The sequence below is a fragment of the Triplophysa rosa genome, linkage group LG23 (assembly GCF_024868665.1).
Source record: "Triplophysa rosa linkage group LG23, Trosa_1v2, whole genome shotgun sequence".
Lineage (NCBI taxonomy): Eukaryota > Metazoa > Chordata > Actinopteri > Cypriniformes > Nemacheilidae > Triplophysa > Triplophysa rosa.
Window position 1 is genome coordinate 11066314 of NC_079912.1, and position 18788 is coordinate 11085101.

Here is an 18788-nt window from a genome sequence, read left to right on the forward strand (position 1 = left end):
TAATAATAACAGCCTTTAGGGTTATGCATACCAAACTACTGTTAATTGTGTTATAATTGTGCTTTTTTGCAAGTGAAATGTTCTCAACATCTAAACAAATTAGACATTTTGTCTGTGTTCCAACAGAATAATTACATTTAGAATGTATTCTAAAATAAAACAAAAACTGTTCTCTTCAATTGTTCTCTTTAATGCAATGATAATGCAAACAACAACAGTGATTATCAACCATACTGTACTAGGCTAGGGCATTTTGAATTACTTTTATTATTATTTTTCCTAATTTTCTAATCTGGATTATTTAGAGAAAATATTTGTTATAGTTTAGTTGTTAATTGTATAATTGTGTTCTTGTGTGCAAAGACACAGCAAAAAAGCTCTCTTTATTTCTATTGTAATTGTACCTCTTGCTTAGTCCTCCATTAAGGTCTTTTTAGATATTGCATTAATAATGCATTTAAGATTTGATTCAATTTAATATTATCATTGTGGACGTACAACTACAGAGCCAATGAAATGCAGTTAGCATCTAACCATTAAAAACCAAATTAGATATATGTGAGCGAAAAACTAAAACAATGAAATTATAAACTTATTTCTATAATGTATGGTAGTTGGTTAGAGCAGTGTTTCTCAAACTTTTTCTGCCATTCCCCACTTTGGAGGTAGGGAAGGGTTCCGAGCCCCACCTGTCCCCAATCGCCACAAACAAAATGGTAATAAACTTTCGGTCCACTGTCTGTCTGTTTGTTTTGTCTGCTGGTGCCAAATTTCCAGTTCTAGTTTCATTTCATGTCGCTAACTTTTATAACCCTTACCGCCTCACCACATTAAAGTTTTTGTTCCGCCTCAATTAACGTTCCGACGTGAAATCATTCTCGTAGGGTACTATGGTTCCACGTGATATATTCTTCGCATTCTGATGTTGTTTTAATTAAGGCTTATATTTAAATGTGCCGTTGTTTTGTTTTGAGTGTATGGTCAATAAATAAAGGAATTAATAGAGATGGGCAAAAAATGACCAAATTTCCGCTCCCCACCTGTCATGTCTTTATTCCCCACCAGTGGGGCCCGCCCCACACTTTGAGAAACGCTGGGTTGGTAGGACTGTGTCATCGCGGAGGCGTGTGTCACGTGACGGTGACGTTGGTCGCCCTGCGTTACTGTGCGCCACTGATGCAGGGGGATCCATCATGGCGTCGATGCAGGTAAGATCATAGCTGACATTTAGTGTTGTTTCATCTATCAATCACACCTTGATCAGGTGTCGACTGTATCGTCTCTAACAGTGTATATAGTGTTTCGTTTATATGTCTAATAAAGCGGTCGAATGGTGATACGTTATTCAGTAAATCATAACTTGTCCTCGATTAGCTCGAGCTGTCAGGGTGAGTGAGTATGATCGTAGCTTTAAAAGCAACAGCTGGCGGGGATGACTCGTAATAACCACCGTTTATACTCAAAACAGTCATTTTGACTATTAAAATAAATATGTCTCTTTTAGAAATACATACAGGATTTCTTGTATATCTTTCTCCGTTTCCACTTCTTTTTTAATCCAACCTTACAAGGTGATCAGTTACTAGCGCAGTATCTGTGAATTTATTTTCATTACCTTTACTCAAGTTATATACAGTATTTAAAATGTTTTCTTATCCTAAGAAAAACAGGGAGTATCTGGCTGTTTTTAAATGGTTAATGATTTTTAAATGTTTGCATATAAATAAAAGACGGCACTCCACATAGTGAGTTGCCTACCTAGACAGTCATCTAAAGATGCTTGATAAATGTTTTAGATAGTAATGTCATTTTAACATAAACGAAGAAGATTGAATATGGCTGATTATTTTGATAACTTACACGTATCTACTTTCTTTTGTCTATTCTTTATCCATTCTTTAATACATTTAGTCTTTTTCTCAACAGAAGAGGTTACAGAAGGAGCTTCTAGCCTTGCAGAATGATCCGCCCCCTGGAATGACTTTAAATGAGAAGAGTGTACAGAACACCATCACACAGTAAGAAGAACCTCATATCCCGCCTCTTCATTTAGTGTTTCATCACTCACTGTGTACTTATTGACAGGCTTTCTCACATTATCCTCTATCAGGGACTCTCACAAAAGAAACCTTTAAGAATCCAAAGTGGCTTTTAGTCTCTTTAGTTATTTCTTTGGTGTATATTGTTTTATTGACACTTTTAGCATTGAAGCATTCTTTCTTGAGCTTTGTTCGTCTCAGAGACTTATATTTCTAGAAAATTATAAGGGCTGTGAAATTACATTTTACTACTCATTTTTTAAAGAAACTGCTTGTTTCCATTTGATGTCTTTGTAAATCTGTCTCAGTCTATCAGCTGGCCTGCCCAATGTATTGTATGTCTGCCACGTCTAATAAAAAATTAAAGGGTTAAAGCGGTACTTCACCCCTGAATCAAAATTTCCCCATGTTTTACTCACCCTCAAGGCTAACTGAATATGGTTTTCTTCTTGTAGAATAATGCAGCCGGGGTTATAATACCACGTATCATTTTACTTCCAAGCGGTAGAATGGGAGTGAATGGGTGTTGACTTTTTGAAGCTCCAAAAAGTGCATCCATCGATCAAAGAACTGCTCGACACGTGGTCAGTGGTCTTAACAAAGGCCTTCTGAAGTGAATCGATGCATTTAAGAGAAATATCTATATTGACAGCGCTATTAACGTTGATGTCTAGCTTCCGTCATCTCTCGAATGTCTCGAAATAGCCATAAAGCTGCAGGAACTGTCAGAAAATGGATAAATGCAATGTGCAATATGTTTTTTTTCTGTGTTTAGTATCAAATAGTTAGTTCCAAACATGTTTGTCTCGTCTAAGTGTTTGTCTGTGTTCAATGTAGTCTGTCAAGTTTTGGTAAGACTTTCTTTCTGTGATGTAAATATGTCAGCTATGCATGAAAGAAGGGCTGTGGTGTTGAGTTGAAACCAAAGCTGTCTGTCACAGGGAATAATAGCTTTCCCAGCATCATGAACCAGAAATAAAGGTGAAAAGATTATTTCATTACAGAGTAAAGCTTTCAACATTAAAGCAAACCACCATCTGGTTGCATTTTTTCACAACCTAACCTAAATATAAGCTCTTAAACAAAACTACATCAAGAAATAATTCATAAGTCACACATCCAAAGCAGAAATGTGAGCTTCTGTGCAGACGCAGCATTGGTGGTCTTGCAATATTTCCGCTTTGCCTCCAGGAATGTTGTCGCTCATCTGAAAATTCACTGCTGCTGTAGATATATGATAATGTTGAGGCAGGAAACTGACATTGCTGATGTCACTCTAATTCTGGGATGTTGCAAGACTTGCATATTTTCTAGCAGTTATCACATTTGTACGATAATGGGTGATGAGTATTTTTTCAAGAGCTGTCAGAATTACTGACAGTGCACATAATGAAATGTGTTTCCTTCAAACAGTTAATACATATAATAAAAACATGAGTACATGTTGACAACAAACAAATATGAGAATATCAGGAATAATTTTATAATTAATTTAATATTAATAATTATTGACGGAACAGCTCATTTTAAGATCTTTTTTAGTTCTATGTTTTTGTATTTTACTCTATACAAATTTCTATTCATTTTTTATTTCTTAGTACTTTAGTATGTGTTTCTTAATAGATTTAATAGTTTTTTTCTTTTGACTACTCTCACTTTTATCACAAGTCACTTGATAAATTTTGTGCTTACAAATAATTTTAGAGTTTGTTCAGGAGAAAATTTATTTTTGTTTTGAGTTACCTTATTAACACGAGAAATTGCTTGCTTATGTAATTTGGTGCATTTCTGTTCCAAATAACTGAATTCATTAAAGGTGCCGTTTGTAACAATTTTGCAGTAAAATATCCAAAAACCACTAATCTGGTGTTATATATTTTGTTCAGCTGAGTACTTACAATATCTCAAATGTTTCCAACTACTTGTAAATCGTGAGAACGATTAACTGCGTCCGAAATCGCCTACTTCCATACTATATAGTAGGCGAAAATGAGTATGAGTCATGAATAGTATGTCCGAAACCTCAGTATGCAAAAAAACAGTAGGCGAGAAATACCTGGATGGTTGACTACTTCCGCCGAGATTCGTGAATGTGGATCGGATAGACACTTCTCTATCCCATGATGCCACGGGAGTTGAGCAACGGTCAAATTTCAAAAGTAAATCAAATAAATATAGCGGAAAACTTTAAGGCGGACGTCCGTTTTTAATGTGAGTGACAATAAATTAATTTCTCGTGACTAAATTATAACTCTCACGTGTAGGTTGTTGTTAATACATCATAGGTCAAAGAGCATACGGGTCACATGACCATAAAACATGGTGGACGCAGTATGTCCGAAATGTATTCATACTACTCCCACTCATACTATATAGAACGTACTGTTTTGACGGCCGATAGGTAGGTACTTTTTCAAATTCAGTACGTATGCACAGTATGCGATTTCGGACGCAGCCACAGGGCTGTGCAGTCGCTTGTCAATAGCGTCATATCCGTGTTACCCTTTGTTACCGCCTTTATTGACATAGAAACCGCATGACAACAGTGTTGTGGTGGAAGTGGTGTCTAGCGTCTAACAAACCACTAGCTTGTTTCGAGCAGTCACTTCACTTATTTATGGACCACAATTACTGTATTCGCAACATTTATAAAACTTTACCTCATCCGCTAACATGATTTCTCGTTCCCTTCTGATTGATGGCCATCAGCGGTTGAGCTGAAGACAACAGATCCCATCATTCCACGCTCCTTCACAGCGTCATCAAGCTACGACATTGTTGTTGTTTTGATCGTGCGCCCTCTAGCGGCAGTTTTTACAAACTGTAGCTTTAATCTATGTTGCGCTCTCAATACCAAATGTTTTCTCCAGAGATATCAGACATTGTATGTTTAGTAATTTCAGTCAAAACAGGCTTTAGAAGTAGCCAGAGCCATTGAGAGAGAGAGTTGCGTCAACTCCACTGACGCCAATGGAACAGTTTTTTCACACTAATGGCGGTTCATGGATGCTCTCAATAGTTCCCGGAAGTTACTAGTAACGCATGGAGCTGCGGCTAAACAGACCGACTGTGACAAAGTTTTAACCCATTTAAAGACGCAAGTCATTTAATGAATAAAGAAATTAAGGAAATAAAGCATTTAAAGAGAAAACATAACTTCCTGGAACTATCTGAAGGCTCCATGAATCACGTGACACGCCAAAATTTTGAACTTCCGTTGTCGCAACTCTCTCTCAACGCCTCTGGAAGTAGCGAAAGACATGCAAGGGCTAAAACGCACACAAGCCAAAACAAGTTACACATTTCAGTGACACAACCACTTCATTTTCTGATCTGTTCATACTTTTCATTTCAATACATTTGTATTATTATGCAAAAAACTTTTGGAATTTACTTTCCGTAAATTAGTATAGCTTTGGCTCAAATGGCTAAAAATTGACGGGATTATCCCTGAGCACTCGGCTGCTGGATTGGTAATGCTGGAAAGAGCCATCGTCCATCCGACCCCTGACAACCTCCCTCTTCCCATACAGACCTTTTTCTAGTTTTGTGAATGTAATTTTTGTCTCGTCCTCATCTCCTTTATTTTTCCATCTTGCCACTTTCTCTTCGAATTTAGCTTTTCAATGATCTCTTTATGGCTAAACCTTGTCTATGAAACCGGGCCATAGGCCCGGTTTCACAGACACGCCTTATCTTAAACCAGGACTATGCCTTAGTTGAATTAAGATATTTATGTCACTTTTATAAAAATGCCTTATAAGAATACATTACTTGTGTGCATCTTGAGACAAAACAATGGCACTGATATATTTTAAGATATTTCTAGGCAAGTTATATTCAGTTAAGACATGTCACACATTCATTTTAGTCTGGGACTAGCTTTAAGCCTTGTCTGTGAAACCGGGCCATAGTGTTTAAATGTTTAGTAAAAATTGAACATTATTAATTCTGTTTTAATTTCTCTTTATAGATGGATTGTGGATATGGAAGGAGCCTCTGGTACTCTTTACGAAGGGGAAAAATTTCAGCTTCTTTTTAAATTCAGTAGTCGATATCCCTTTGACTCACCTCAGGTATGTAAGAGTGCTTTTCATTTTTGTCGTTTTAAAATAATGTACTCCCATATTCACAACCAAGTACTTACCATTAATTATTACTGCTTTATAGTAGCATGTGGCAAGATTAACAGACTGATTTTTAGGATGACCTCTTACAAAGATTATTGTTCTCATAACCTTTTAATCCAAACAGCAGCCAAATAACACTCCACTATTACAAATTGATATTATGAACTACTAAGTGTTTATTATGCTCTAATCTTCTTTCATGGTCCCACCATCTGTATGTCTAACCCTGAATCTACCTACTGCAGTAAAATACTGGGATCAGTCAACGCAAGGGCATTTTTCAGATTGTAGAGTGCAGATTTAGAGGCCACATTTTAGGGGATTAAATTGTTTTATTTTATATATCAGTCCAACTATAAATAGCAGACTGAATTAGATAAACAAGCTCACACTATATATGAAAAGGCTTATTAGTGATAATGACAGCATTACTGTATTCAGAGACTGTTATAGCTAACATCCCTGTCATGGATGTGTCAGTAACACAAAATGAGCAACTGTATGCCTATGCTATTTTAAGTTTTAACTGTGATAAAAGACCACTTAAGACTAAAAGTGACAGATGATCCTTTTTGGTAAGATAAAGTGGCTCTATCAGTGTTTATGTGCATTAAGTTGGATGTAAGATATTGCCTGTTTTTCCTGCTGACCATGAGTGGCCAAAGCTCTGTGGTTTTCCTCCTGTAAATCCCGGTCTGGCGTCGACTCGTTTATCCAGCTGTCTCCACATACTAATCTAGCTGACTTATGCCAATCCTGAAGACTAAGCACTATTTTTATTTCTATAGTAAAGGAATAGTTGTACCTAACATCAGGGGCGGCGCTAGGGGTGGGCTAAGGGGGCTGAAGCCACGAATGTTTTCAGTACAGCCCCGAATGTTTTATTACCATGCCGTGTACGAATCAGTTAGGGGCCGTTTACATTTAGCATCTTTTGCGGGCGCGCGAACGTTAGTTATTTTGAATGTAGACGCGTGGCAGGTGCACTCAAGCAGAGAGCAATGCCATCGTGCATGCATGCGGTGTGACACGCTGCTTTTTCCATGCGTGGAGCTGCTGAAAATCGCGTCCTCGCGGCGAGTGAGGCTCATGGTTGCTTATAGCAACGGCAGACGCGAAGACAGCCCAAGCTCCCAGACGCTTTGAAACAAATGGCGCATTTCCACCGCAGGAACTTTCCTCAGGACTTTGGGGCAGTACTCGGTGTGTTTCCACCGCAGGAACCGGGATCAAAACAAAGTTCCGGGTAAAAAAAACCCCAGGAAGTCCCTGCTCGTGAGGTAGTACTTTTCCAGAGTTCTGGAAGATTCAGGGGTGGGCCTTGGTCGTCAAATATGCTGATTGGTTGAGTTCACGATTTCATTGGTTGACTCTATGCTGCATCGTGTTCCGGTAAAAACAAACCACCATTTTTAAAAGTTTGTTGGGGTGCGTGTAGTTTCAGCGGTTTACTGTTTGAAATGGATAAAAAATACGAAAGATGGACCGACGACAAGGTCCAGGCTTTATTAAGTGTTTGAAACAAAAGAGAAAGTGGGGCGGCTCGCATTTTTATACATTAAATGTATATTCGAACACATATGTGGATGTCTCTGGGCTAAGCCCCGCATATCCACTCACCCTAGAACTGCCCCTGCCATACACAAAAGAAGGAATCAACAAGCACATGTTTGCGTGTCTGTATAATTTTGGCCGTCCCATGTTTGTTTGAAAGAGATGCAAAGACTTTTGTGTGTGTGTTCTGTTTTACAGGTAATGTTCACAGGAGACAATATACCTGTTCATCCTCACGTTTATAGCAATGGCCACATCTGCCTGTCCATCTTAACAGAGGACTGGTCACCAGCTCTTTCAGTGCAATCTGTCTGTCTTAGCATTATTAGCATGCTGTCTAGCTGCAAAGAGAAGGTAAGTTTCTCACACCATTACTTTATCTCTTTAGATTATCACATAAGAGTGTTTTAATATGGGACATATCAGAGTTTTTGTTAGTTAGTTACTATAGTAGGACATTAAATGATTTACTCAGCAATTTGTGGTGCCGCTCAAAATCAACGGTTTACTGATTATAGGATTTACTTGACATGTCGTAACCTTTACTTTTTTATAATTGACAGTCTTTATGACCTTAAAGCCAGGAAAGGACATCTAACCTATAAATGTTGTCCCTTGTGTACAATCTGTTTTCCAGAGACGGCCTCCCGATAATTCCTTTTATGTACGGACTTGTAATAAAAATCCAAAGAAGACAAAATGGTGGTACCATGGTGAGCACTAACATTTTAGTCGCCTATACGTGTAACTTTTAAAACGTCTCTCTAGTGTTAATGTTTACATTCCAAACTGCCTTCTCTTCACAGATGATACCTGTTAATATGAACTTTTTAGAACTCCAGGAGGAACTAAGTCCTACTGACCTATAAAAGCACTTTTTTTAAAACCGTATGGTCTCTGAACTTTATCCTTGGACTCCAATTATAAGCATGGACTCAGACCACAAACATGAGAAATGATCTCGGCTGTGTTTTCACTAACCAGTTGGATGCATGTTTGGGGAACAAACTGATGAAGAATGGAAAATTCATTTTAAAGAGAATGGAAATGCACCCATTGTGGGGTGTTGTGGAAACATTTTAGATTTGCCCAAGAAGGAGGATTTTGTTTTTGATTTTGGTCCTGGACCACACATGTTCCTGTTAATCTTTAGCACTGGTTTGTCTTGAGGTCCTTGTCTCTTGTGCAATAACAAAGATGTGTGCATATCTGGGCCAAGAATGAGTAATCCAAATCTTTTTTAAGACCTGAAAAAGACATAGTAGTGTCACAGTTTTAATCCCTTTGCTTTTGTTGTTATTATTCCTACTGAAATGATATGCACTGTGAAGTGATTTAAGAAAAGTTTATAGTTATTGTCATTCATTGATTTGCAGTTCTGCTGAAATGGGCAAGGAGGGGCTGGTGAATCCTGATGGTCCACTGTAAATAGTTGAATTTAAGAATGGTACTACTTTATGTTATTCTTCTCAACTTTTGACATGACTGCAAATGGCGGTTTAATTGTCAATCATTGTGGCATCAAAACCAAAATTAAACATTGAACATCTAGGAACTAGGAGGGTCACTTCAACGTAGTAGGTTGTGATATTTTACCCTTTAAGAGGCATTTCACCCATAGATAAAAATGTTGTCATTTATTCATCCTCATGTCATTTTAAACCTGTTTGTGACTCTTTCTTCTGTATAACACAAAAGAAGTTATTTTGAGAATTGTCTCAGTGGTTTTATATTCAGACCATGGAAGTCAATTGGAGCCAATGTTGTTTGGTTTCCGGTGTTCTTCAAAATATCTTTTGTGTTAGACAGAATGACATGAGGTGAATGAATGATGAAAAAATGTCATTTGTGGGTAAACAATGGTTTTAACAATGGGTAAACAAATGCTATTAACAAATAGCATGACTTATTTATATAAAAAGCATATTGTGATGATATCCTGATTTCTTTTGGCCATGATAACTGTCACAATATCAGAAAATCTGATATTGTGACAGCCCTACTATGAACTTGACCTCTGCAATTTTACCAAATTTAGTTTGTTGTTTAGTTTTGCCATTGGCTGATTAAAGCAGAGCTAGGTAACCTCATATATTACACATTGGCACATAAGTTGTGTTCCTTTTTTTCTATATTATGTTTTGTATTGAGAATACAATTGCTTTTAATATTTAATTTCTAAAGGCGTCTTCCTCTTAGTACCTCACTAAGTAAGTAGCCTTACTACTTCTTTTTGATCTAAGTCACAAAAGTCAAAGTTAAGAAATTGCTAAATGTTTGGAAGTTTGTCGTATATAATTTTGTTTCATTGTTTTATTCTCCGTAACCTCAACTGGTATGAGAGTCCTTGTTTTTTGTATTTTTTGCAAGGTAAGGGTGTTGATTCTCCTGGTTATATTTGTCTGGCTCAGGTAATTTTTTCCAAGGAAGGAAATCATTGTTAAATATAACTGGTGTTTTCCATTTGACTAAATGTTTTTCTTAAAGGACTGTTACATAGTTAAGGAAAAGAATTACAATGGGAAAAATCTATAAACTGCTTGTATGTTAAAATTGACAATTGTTTCACTCTTAAAATTGCAAGTGAAAATTGGCGGCATGGAATGTAGATGTACAAATAATGATATTGCAGAGCACATGCTTAATAGTGTTTGGATCCTCTGTATTTTTCTCCTAATGAGTGGCACAAAGGACAAGGATTGTTTTTATGTTTGTTAGGATAAAACACTAATACAGATTTTCTATCCCCAAAAATGTACATTTAATTTACGGTATATGGTTGGTAATGTAAGATTTCACACTTGTTTGTTAGGTTTATACACTCCAAAGATGTGTTTCTTAGCCATCCTTTCAAATACTTGAATATTCCAAAATTGGTTGGCTTTTTCCATTATCTGTGATAAAGTGTATATTCAGACCATGTGAAAGTGTCGATATAAGAAAAAATGAGGATGGCCATTGCTTCCCCTGCACACAACATCAGGATACTTTATTATATGTTGCTCATGTTTTTATCCCTACTTCTCAAAGAAAATGGGGCAGTTTCCCAGACAGGGATTAAGACTAGTCCTAGGCTAAAATAAATGTTAACACTGTCCAAACTGAAAACAACTTGCAATGGCATATTTTAAAATACATCAGTGCCATTGAATTGTCTGAAAATGCACACAAGTAATGTTTTTTTCAAAATGCTTGTTTGTAAAAATTACTTAAATGTCCTAATTTGACTAAGGCCTAGTCCTGGTTTAGAAAATCCCTCTCTGGGAAACTGTTTCAGTGTGTTAAAATGACAACAGGGCTAAAGTGGATGTAAATTATGCTGTGACACCTGTCACCATATGAAAGGATGTCAATAAGTTATGGTTATGTAGACTTGTTTGTCAATAGTTTTTTATGATTGTATAGTTTGGTTTGCAAGTTATAAGAGAAAAATAATCAAGGGAGATGGACGTTATTTCTAAATCAGATTTTTTTGGTATGTACAAATTATGTAAATTTTGCCTGTTAATTAAAAAAAAAAAATACAGGTTTTGAGTACATTTAAGTATTTACGACTGTAGGACAATATGTATATCATACGACATTAAAAAATATATATTTATAAACATTTTACATATTGTTACATTATTATCCTAATAGTATCAACAATATGCAAAATTGAAAATCTCACAAACAGACAAACAATCTGCTCAACTAAAGTACGCAAAAAAGTACAGTGTTAATACATCAAAATACAATAGGCTAGCGTGTTTAAAAAAAATGTCATAAAGATGTAGTTTGGAGTTTAAATATACTGTACAGTGGACGAATTCATCTCAGGACCCCGGACTGCACCATCTATTCGACAGAGGAGGGGTGCGCTCTTATTGTGCTATGCCCAAATATGTCACTACAGTATTTTCAAAACGTTTTCTGCCTTAATACACTTAGAAAACAACACATACTACTTACCTGTCTTCTATAAATACAAACACGTATAATTCACGTTTTCACATTTCCTTGAGAGAAAATCCCGGTGTTTATACGGTGGTTTGCTCCTATCATCAGTTCTCTTTAGTGTTTGCCAATGTTGGAGGTGTAACTGGGGTCTGGCCCTGGACGAAGGTAAAGAAATATCATGAACTAGGTAGTCGTTTGAAGTAGCGATGAATTCATAATAACAGTTGAAACTGCGATCTGTCGTTTGGTTGTTGAGTCGATGTGCATCGTTCAGATATAAGGGGGTTATTTAGCCGTTCAGCCATGATGTCTGTACATTCCCAGCTGAGTTCAGACCCGGTGGCCTGCTTGCTAGAAAGGAAAAGGTTGTGTTTCAAAAGCCCGGGTGCTGTCTTGCTAGACAGTGTTTTTGGACGCCAAAAACTCGCTCGGTTGTGCGATTGGGGTTTCAAATAGAGCTCTCTAGACTAGTTCATGTTACCGTTAAGGGCCGTAGCACATCACAACTGTGTGTTGTGTAGAGTTCTCTCATTGAGGCTGTACGTTACAGAAACAATAAATGGCAGAGAGAGAGAGATATTTACCCAGACAGCTGAAAAGAGATCGTGACCTCACTTTAGTGCCCTTGCACTTTGAATCAGGTTTACAAATAAAGCTTTCTTATCATCACCTGTTCTGGTTCTGTGCATTCATGTCCAGGATGAATCCTTGTGGTCATATGGCTTGATGCTGACCTCTAGGAGCCCTCAACATGTCTTAGTTTTCATAGTTTGGTTGTTTTTTACAGTAAATATTGGCTACATAAGAAGAAATTTTGATAAAGCAATGAGTTTAGCTATTGATGTGTAGTGTATTTGATGCTGTTATAGTGTGAAGAAGATGTGCAATCATGTCACCATTGTCATGGAAGACCTGGACATTTTTGTTTTTAAAAATTGTGATGGCTAGGGTAGTCATGGGAATTATATAAATCTTAAAGAATGAATATATATATATATAATTTTCTAGTTAGTAGTGGTATCCCTGTTATGTTATTTTGTAGTTGAAAATGTTACATAATTTGCATGTTGAGTAATCACGAGAAGTGGACAAAAGGAAACTGAGAACAAATAAAAAGTAAAAAAAAGTACAAATGTAATGTCATCGTGATTCATATGATAGTTCTTGTGTCAAGATTTATTTAGTATGTGATGTATTGAGAACTTATTTTGTATGCTTTATAAATCCCAAATACAGTAATCTTTCACATACACATTTTTAACAGCAGCCCTATTATTTGACGTCAACTTAGATATAATACTGAAGGCTTGCAACATTTTGAATGGTCAGATTGGGAATGAGACATCAGTTTTAAAAATAGTGTGCTTTCACTACCCTGCAGCTTATTCTGTTTGGGTCCAGGATATATCCTTGGCCATGCCTTCCATATAATGTCCTAGAAATAGACATTTTGCTTAGCCATGCTAGAGAACACAGAGAGCACACGTGTGTATTTTGTCTTATTTACCCCTGTAGTACTGAACTATTCCATCTAATCCAAACCAGAAATGTGTTCCTTAAGTCATTATTAGAATAATATTTTCTGCTTTAAACAAAAAAATTTAAGTACCCCTGGAATCTGCTAAAGTTCATCTGGGGTTACATACTGTACCTCGGCATACTGTAGGTGTCTAATTATATATTGTTGTTGAATAATAGCCTATATCGTGATACAACAGTGACAGTATGTATTGTAAAGCTATGGCGATTTTGTTGTATAACATGATTATATCTGTTTAATCATTATGGTTAAGCTTTCTTAAAGATCCCAGCTTTTGAAAGTGTGCTTGTATTAAAAAAATAAAACACTAGTCATTTTTTTCTGTTTTTGTTTAAAGGAGTAGTTCACCTTCAAAATGAAAATGATCATTTACACACCCTCTTGTCATTTCAAACCTGTATGACTTTTTTCCTTCTGCAGAACTCAAAAGATATTTTGAAGAATGTTGTTAACAGCCCCCCATTCACTTGCATTGGTTACAATAGAAGTGAATGGGGGCTGTGCTGTGCGGTGCTGTTCTGTTCATGTTTTTTATTATGTTATCATGTTTTTATTGTTCTTTACTGTGTTAGTTAGCTGTATTTTTTTAGTTATTATGGCTTAAATCAAAACAAATCAGCTGCAATTTGATTGATATTAATTGGAATGCACAATAAAAAACATGATTTTTGAAAAAAGTAAAAACGGAGTTATCTCATTTTGGAAATAAAATCTTCAAATACTGTGATACTAAATAATTGATCCAGTACCATGTATTATGTTAAACCGCAACCGTAAGCTTAGTGAATCATATCAACACTCTTATTCCGGCCTACCCAGTAGTGCAATCTAGAATTGTATTTTTTATAAATAACTCGTCAATGATGGATTTATGTCCAGTATGTTAATTGTTAAGTATGTTGTTTTTCACAGTGATAGAGCATGGCTCAAGTGAAAGTGCAGACATCAGCCCCCTTGTCTGGGCCTGGCCTGTCCCCTATGGTGCCCTCTGTGGCCATGCCCAGCACAGGAGTTCTGGGTCTGCAGCCCACCATCAATGGCACAGTGCCAGCCACATTGCCCACCTGCCCCAGCCCTGTCTCTGGCTTTGTGGACTCCACTGTACCAGCCAACCTATCAGGTACCAGCATTCGGTGTCCATGCTGATCCAGTGTAGACCATTTCAATACTGCAATTTCAATACTGCAAATAACTTTAGTAGTAACAATAGATGTCCTGTGTCCACAAGCCAGTGTGTGATGATTTCAGTTTGCCAAGCAATTTATTTTTGAAGAAATGTTTTCGGGAAATGTTTGCTTTTTGGGAAAAACAGTGTATTTTGACACGTTTGAATTGTGTCAGAGCCAGAGGCAGTCTTGGTTATTCTAAACAGAAGAGATCATATATTCTAGCGTAACATTGGCTTATTCAACATACAGGTGCTGGTCATATAATTAGAATATCATCAAAAAGTTGATTTATTTCACTAATTCCATTCAAAAAGTGAAACTTGTATATTATATTCATTCATTACACACAGACTGATATATTTCAAATGTTTATTTCTTTTAATTTGATGATTATAACTGACAACTAATGAAAATCCCAAATTCAGTATCTCAGAAAATTAGAATATTACTTAAGACCAATACAAAGAAAGGATTTTTAGAAATCTTGGCCAACTGAAAAGTATGAAGATGAAAAGTATGAGCATGTACAGCACTCAATACTTAGTTGGGGCTCCTTTTGCCTGAATTACTGCAGCAATGCGGCGTGGCATGGAGTCGATCAGTCTGTGGCACTGCTCAGGTGTTATGAGAGGCCAGGTTGCTCTGATAGTGGCCTTCAGCTCTTCTGCATTGTTGGGTCTGGCATATCGCATCTTCCTCTTCACAATACCCCATAGATTTTCTATGGGGTTAAGGTCAGGCGAGTTTGCTGGCCAATTAAGAACAGGGATACCATGGTCCTTAAACCAGGTACTGGTAGCTTTGGCACTGTGTGCAGGTGCCAAGTCCTGTTGGAAAATGAAATCTGCATCTCCATAAAGTTGGTCAGCAGCAGGAAGCATGAAGTGCTCTAAAACTTCCTGGTATACGGCTGCGTTGACCTTGGACCTCAGAAAACACAGTGGACCAACACCAGCAGATGACATGGCACCCCAAACCATCACTGACTGTGGAAACTTTACACTGGACCTCAAGCAACGTGGATTCTGTGCCTCTCCTCTCTTCCTCCAGACTCTGGGACCCTGATTTCCAAAGGAAATGCAAAATTTACTTTCATCAGAGAACATAACTTTGGACCACTCAGCAGCAGTCCAGTCCTTTTTGTCTTTAGCCCAGGCGAGACGCTTCTGATGCTTCCTGCTGCTGACCAACTTTATGGAGATGCAGATTTCATTTTCCAACAGGACTTGGCACCTGCACACAGTGCCAAAGCTACCAGTACCTGGTTTAAGGACCATGGTATCCCTGTTCTTAATTGGCCAGCAAACTCGCCTGACCTTAACCCCATAGAAAATCTATGGGGTATTGTGAAGAGGAAGATGCGATATGCCAGACCCAACAATGCAGAAGAGCTGAAGGCCACTATCAGAGCAACCTGGCCTCTCATAACACCTGAGCAGTGCCACAGACTGATCCACTCCATGCCACGCCGCATTGCTGCAGTAATTCAGGCAAAAGGAGCCCCAACTAAGTATTGAGTGCTGTACATGCTCATACTTTTCATGTTCATACTTTTCAGTTGGCCAAGATTTCTAAAAATCCTTTCTTTGTATTGGTCTTAAGTAATATTCTAATTTTCTGAGATACTGAATTTGGGATTTTCATTAGTTGTCAGTTATAATCATCAAATTAAAAGAAATAAACATTTGAAATATATCAGTCTGTGTGTAATGAATGAATATAATATACAAGTTTCACTTTTTGAATGGAATTAGTGAAATAAATCAACTTTTTGATGATATTCTAATTATATGACCAGCACCTGTATGTAGTAAAGCTCTTGCATAACTTGTTCAGTTTAGTGTGGCCTACGTGTCCAAATGCTTACTGAAGCAGCTTGAGCTCAAATAAACTGTCTTTTGACAGGCCCTCCTCAAGAAAACATGGCAAACCCTAAAGAGAAAACTCCCATGTGTCTGGTGAATGAGTTAGCCCGTTTCAACCGGATTCAACCTCAGTACAAACTGCTGAATGAGAAAGGACCTGCGCATGCCAAGGTATAATGATTGTGATTATTAATAATTAAAAATATACAGCTTCATCCTAGGGCAAAGTATGTCCAACAAATTGTGAAAATGTTTTAGCAATATGAAATACGATCAAATTATCATTGCTATAAAATTGTAATTATGAATAACAGTCCCTATTACTTTTATTGCATGCTTGACCTATACAGTGTGTGTTAACCATAAATATTGCAAATTGTCTTCTGCTGATTTGTCTGTATGCAGGTCTTTACAGTGCAGCTGTGTTTGGGGAACCAGGTTTGGGAGGCAGAGGGCAGCAGCATTAAAAAGGCCCAGCACACCACAGCAACCAAGGCCCTGAGTGAAAGCAGCCTCCCTCGGCCTCCACCCCGTTCACCTAAAGCAGATATCAACAGCAACCCAGGTATCGTGGTGCCTGCAACTCCTTCAGCCGTGACAATATTAAAGGGATACTTCACCCAAAAATGAAAATTCTGTCATCATTTACTCACCTTCGAGTTGTTCCAAACCTGTATACATTTCTTTGTTCTGATGAACACAGAGAAAGATATTTGGAAGAATGCTTATAACCAAACAGATCTTGCCCCCCATTGACTCCCATAGTAGGAAAATTACTTTTATAATTTTTTTGTTCTGTTGAACACAAAAGACATTTTGAAGAATGTAGGACAGCAAACAGTTGTGGGGCACTTTTGACTACCATTGTATTTTTTCCTACTATGGGAGTCAATGGGGGGCAAAATCTGTCTGGTTACAAGCATTCTTCCAAATATTTTTGTCTGTGTTCATCAGAACAAGAAATTCATACAGATTTAGAACAACTCGAAGGTGAGTAAATGATGACAGAATTTTCATTTTTGGGTGAAGTATCCCTTTAACAATATGCAGCGGTTTTCTCAAGTTGGTGTTGTTGTCTAGTGACCCTGAGAACCAATAAGATTCAGAAGTTGAGATTGTATATCTAGTTGATACGGTTGCGAATATGGCATTACAAACAACTCTGCTACGATAAAACAGACTTTGTCACTGTGCAATTTATTGATTTTTTTTTTAGGATGATGGTAAACTAGTCAAGTAAAGATGTTAAAATGCTATTTTGCAGGCAGTATTACTCCTACTGTGGAGTTGAATGGCTTGGCTATGAAGCGAGGGGAGCCAGCCATCTATAGACCCCTGGACCCCAAACCCATTCCCAACTACAGAGCCAATTACAACTTCAGAGGAATGTTCAACCAAAGGTAAGTCTTAAGAGATGTGATATCTCTGAAACATGTCAGTATTGGTTATAAATGGAATACAATTTTAAGTATTGTGTGTCTTTACTGCCATCTAGTGGTAAGTCATGTAGGGTCTAAAAACGCAATGTACCCGAGTGGAGTCAAGGTACAGTAGACTCTAAAATCGAAGACAGCTGCCTTTTATGCCATGCTGTTTAGTTAGTCAGTGACTTATCAGACAGAATTAGTATTAAGTATCCTCTTTTAAGGAAACTGGTTTCAGACAGGCCCCCAAATTTCTAACGATTTTCATTTGAAAAACAATTATGAACACTCTGGTGTTTAAAATAAAAACTATTACAGAATTAATTTATGTACTAGTTTGTTTTTCGCCTTATTTCAGTAGGATTTAATGATGTTGGACTGATTCCCATCAACCAGATCAAATCCCACCGATAGAAGCTAAAAAATAACAGAAGAGAGCCACAGAGACAATTATAGTTTTTGTTTAAATTAAATACAACAGCCATTACAGTGTAATCATTAAATCCATTGGAATTATTGTGATTTGTATTTTTTCAGAAGTGACCAGAGCATTTTGTCTGATATTCTCAAACAAATTCAGTTGAGCCTTCGAGAAAAACCATGCATAACAAACAGGTGTTTTTACCGCTTTTGAGATCACACACGTAACACTTTCATGATAAAAGGCCTTGCCTGTATTCTGTGCTGTCATGTTGTCCCCTCTTTAAAGGAAAGTTCACCCTAAAATGAAAATTCTGTCATCATTTACTCACCATCAAGTTGTTCCAAACCTGTATCAATTTCTTCGTTCTCTGCAACACAAAAGATATTTGTAAGGATGTCAGTAACCAAACAGATCTCATCCCCCATTTACTGCTATAGTATTTATTTTCCATTGTATGGCAGTAAATGGGGGTTGAGATCTGTTTGGTTACTGACATTCTTACAAATATTTTCCTTTTTGTTCAGCAGAACAAAGAAATGTATGCAGGTTTGAAACAATCTGAGGGTGAGTAAATGATAGAACTTTCATTTTGAGTGAACTATCACTTCAAAAGCTGTAAAAGAGCACAGACCAATTTTGCATACTACCCGTAGGGGGCAGTATTGCTCCACTTTTATTACTGTAATTGCAGGTATAAATTAATT

The 18788-nt window shown here is 37.1% G+C and overlaps 2 protein-coding genes across 4 annotated transcripts in view; both read left to right on the plus strand.

The window, feature by feature from the left end:
- The first annotated feature begins 1140 nt into the window (after window positions 1-1140).
- On the plus strand, window positions 1141-11439 carry ube2wb (ubiquitin conjugating enzyme E2 Wb). Its single transcript, XM_057323382.1, has 6 exons — window positions 1141-1208; window positions 1927-2018; window positions 6013-6115; window positions 7922-8077; window positions 8361-8436; window positions 8530-11439. The coding sequence occupies exons 1-6, from the start codon at window positions 1194-1196 to the stop codon at window positions 8541-8543; spliced, it is 456 nt and encodes a 151-aa protein (XP_057179365.1). The 5' UTR covers window positions 1141-1193; the 3' UTR covers window positions 8544-11439.
- A 253-nt stretch (window positions 11440-11692) lies between these two features.
- The window catches only part of stau2 (staufen double-stranded RNA binding protein 2), a 93236-nt gene continuing 86140 nt past the window's right edge, over window positions 11693-18788 (plus strand). For all 3 annotated transcript variants that reach the window (XM_057323375.1, XM_057323376.1, XM_057323377.1), the window contains exons 1-5: window positions 11693-11827; window positions 14115-14322; window positions 16277-16407; window positions 16642-16801; window positions 17501-17636. In XM_057323375.1, the coding sequence (XP_057179358.1) occupies window positions 14124-14322; window positions 16277-16407; window positions 16642-16801; window positions 17501-17636 (626 nt within the window). In that variant the 5' untranslated portion in view covers window positions 11693-11827; window positions 14115-14123. The remainder of the gene's footprint in view (window positions 11828-14114; window positions 14323-16276; window positions 16408-16641; window positions 16802-17500; window positions 17637-18788) is intronic.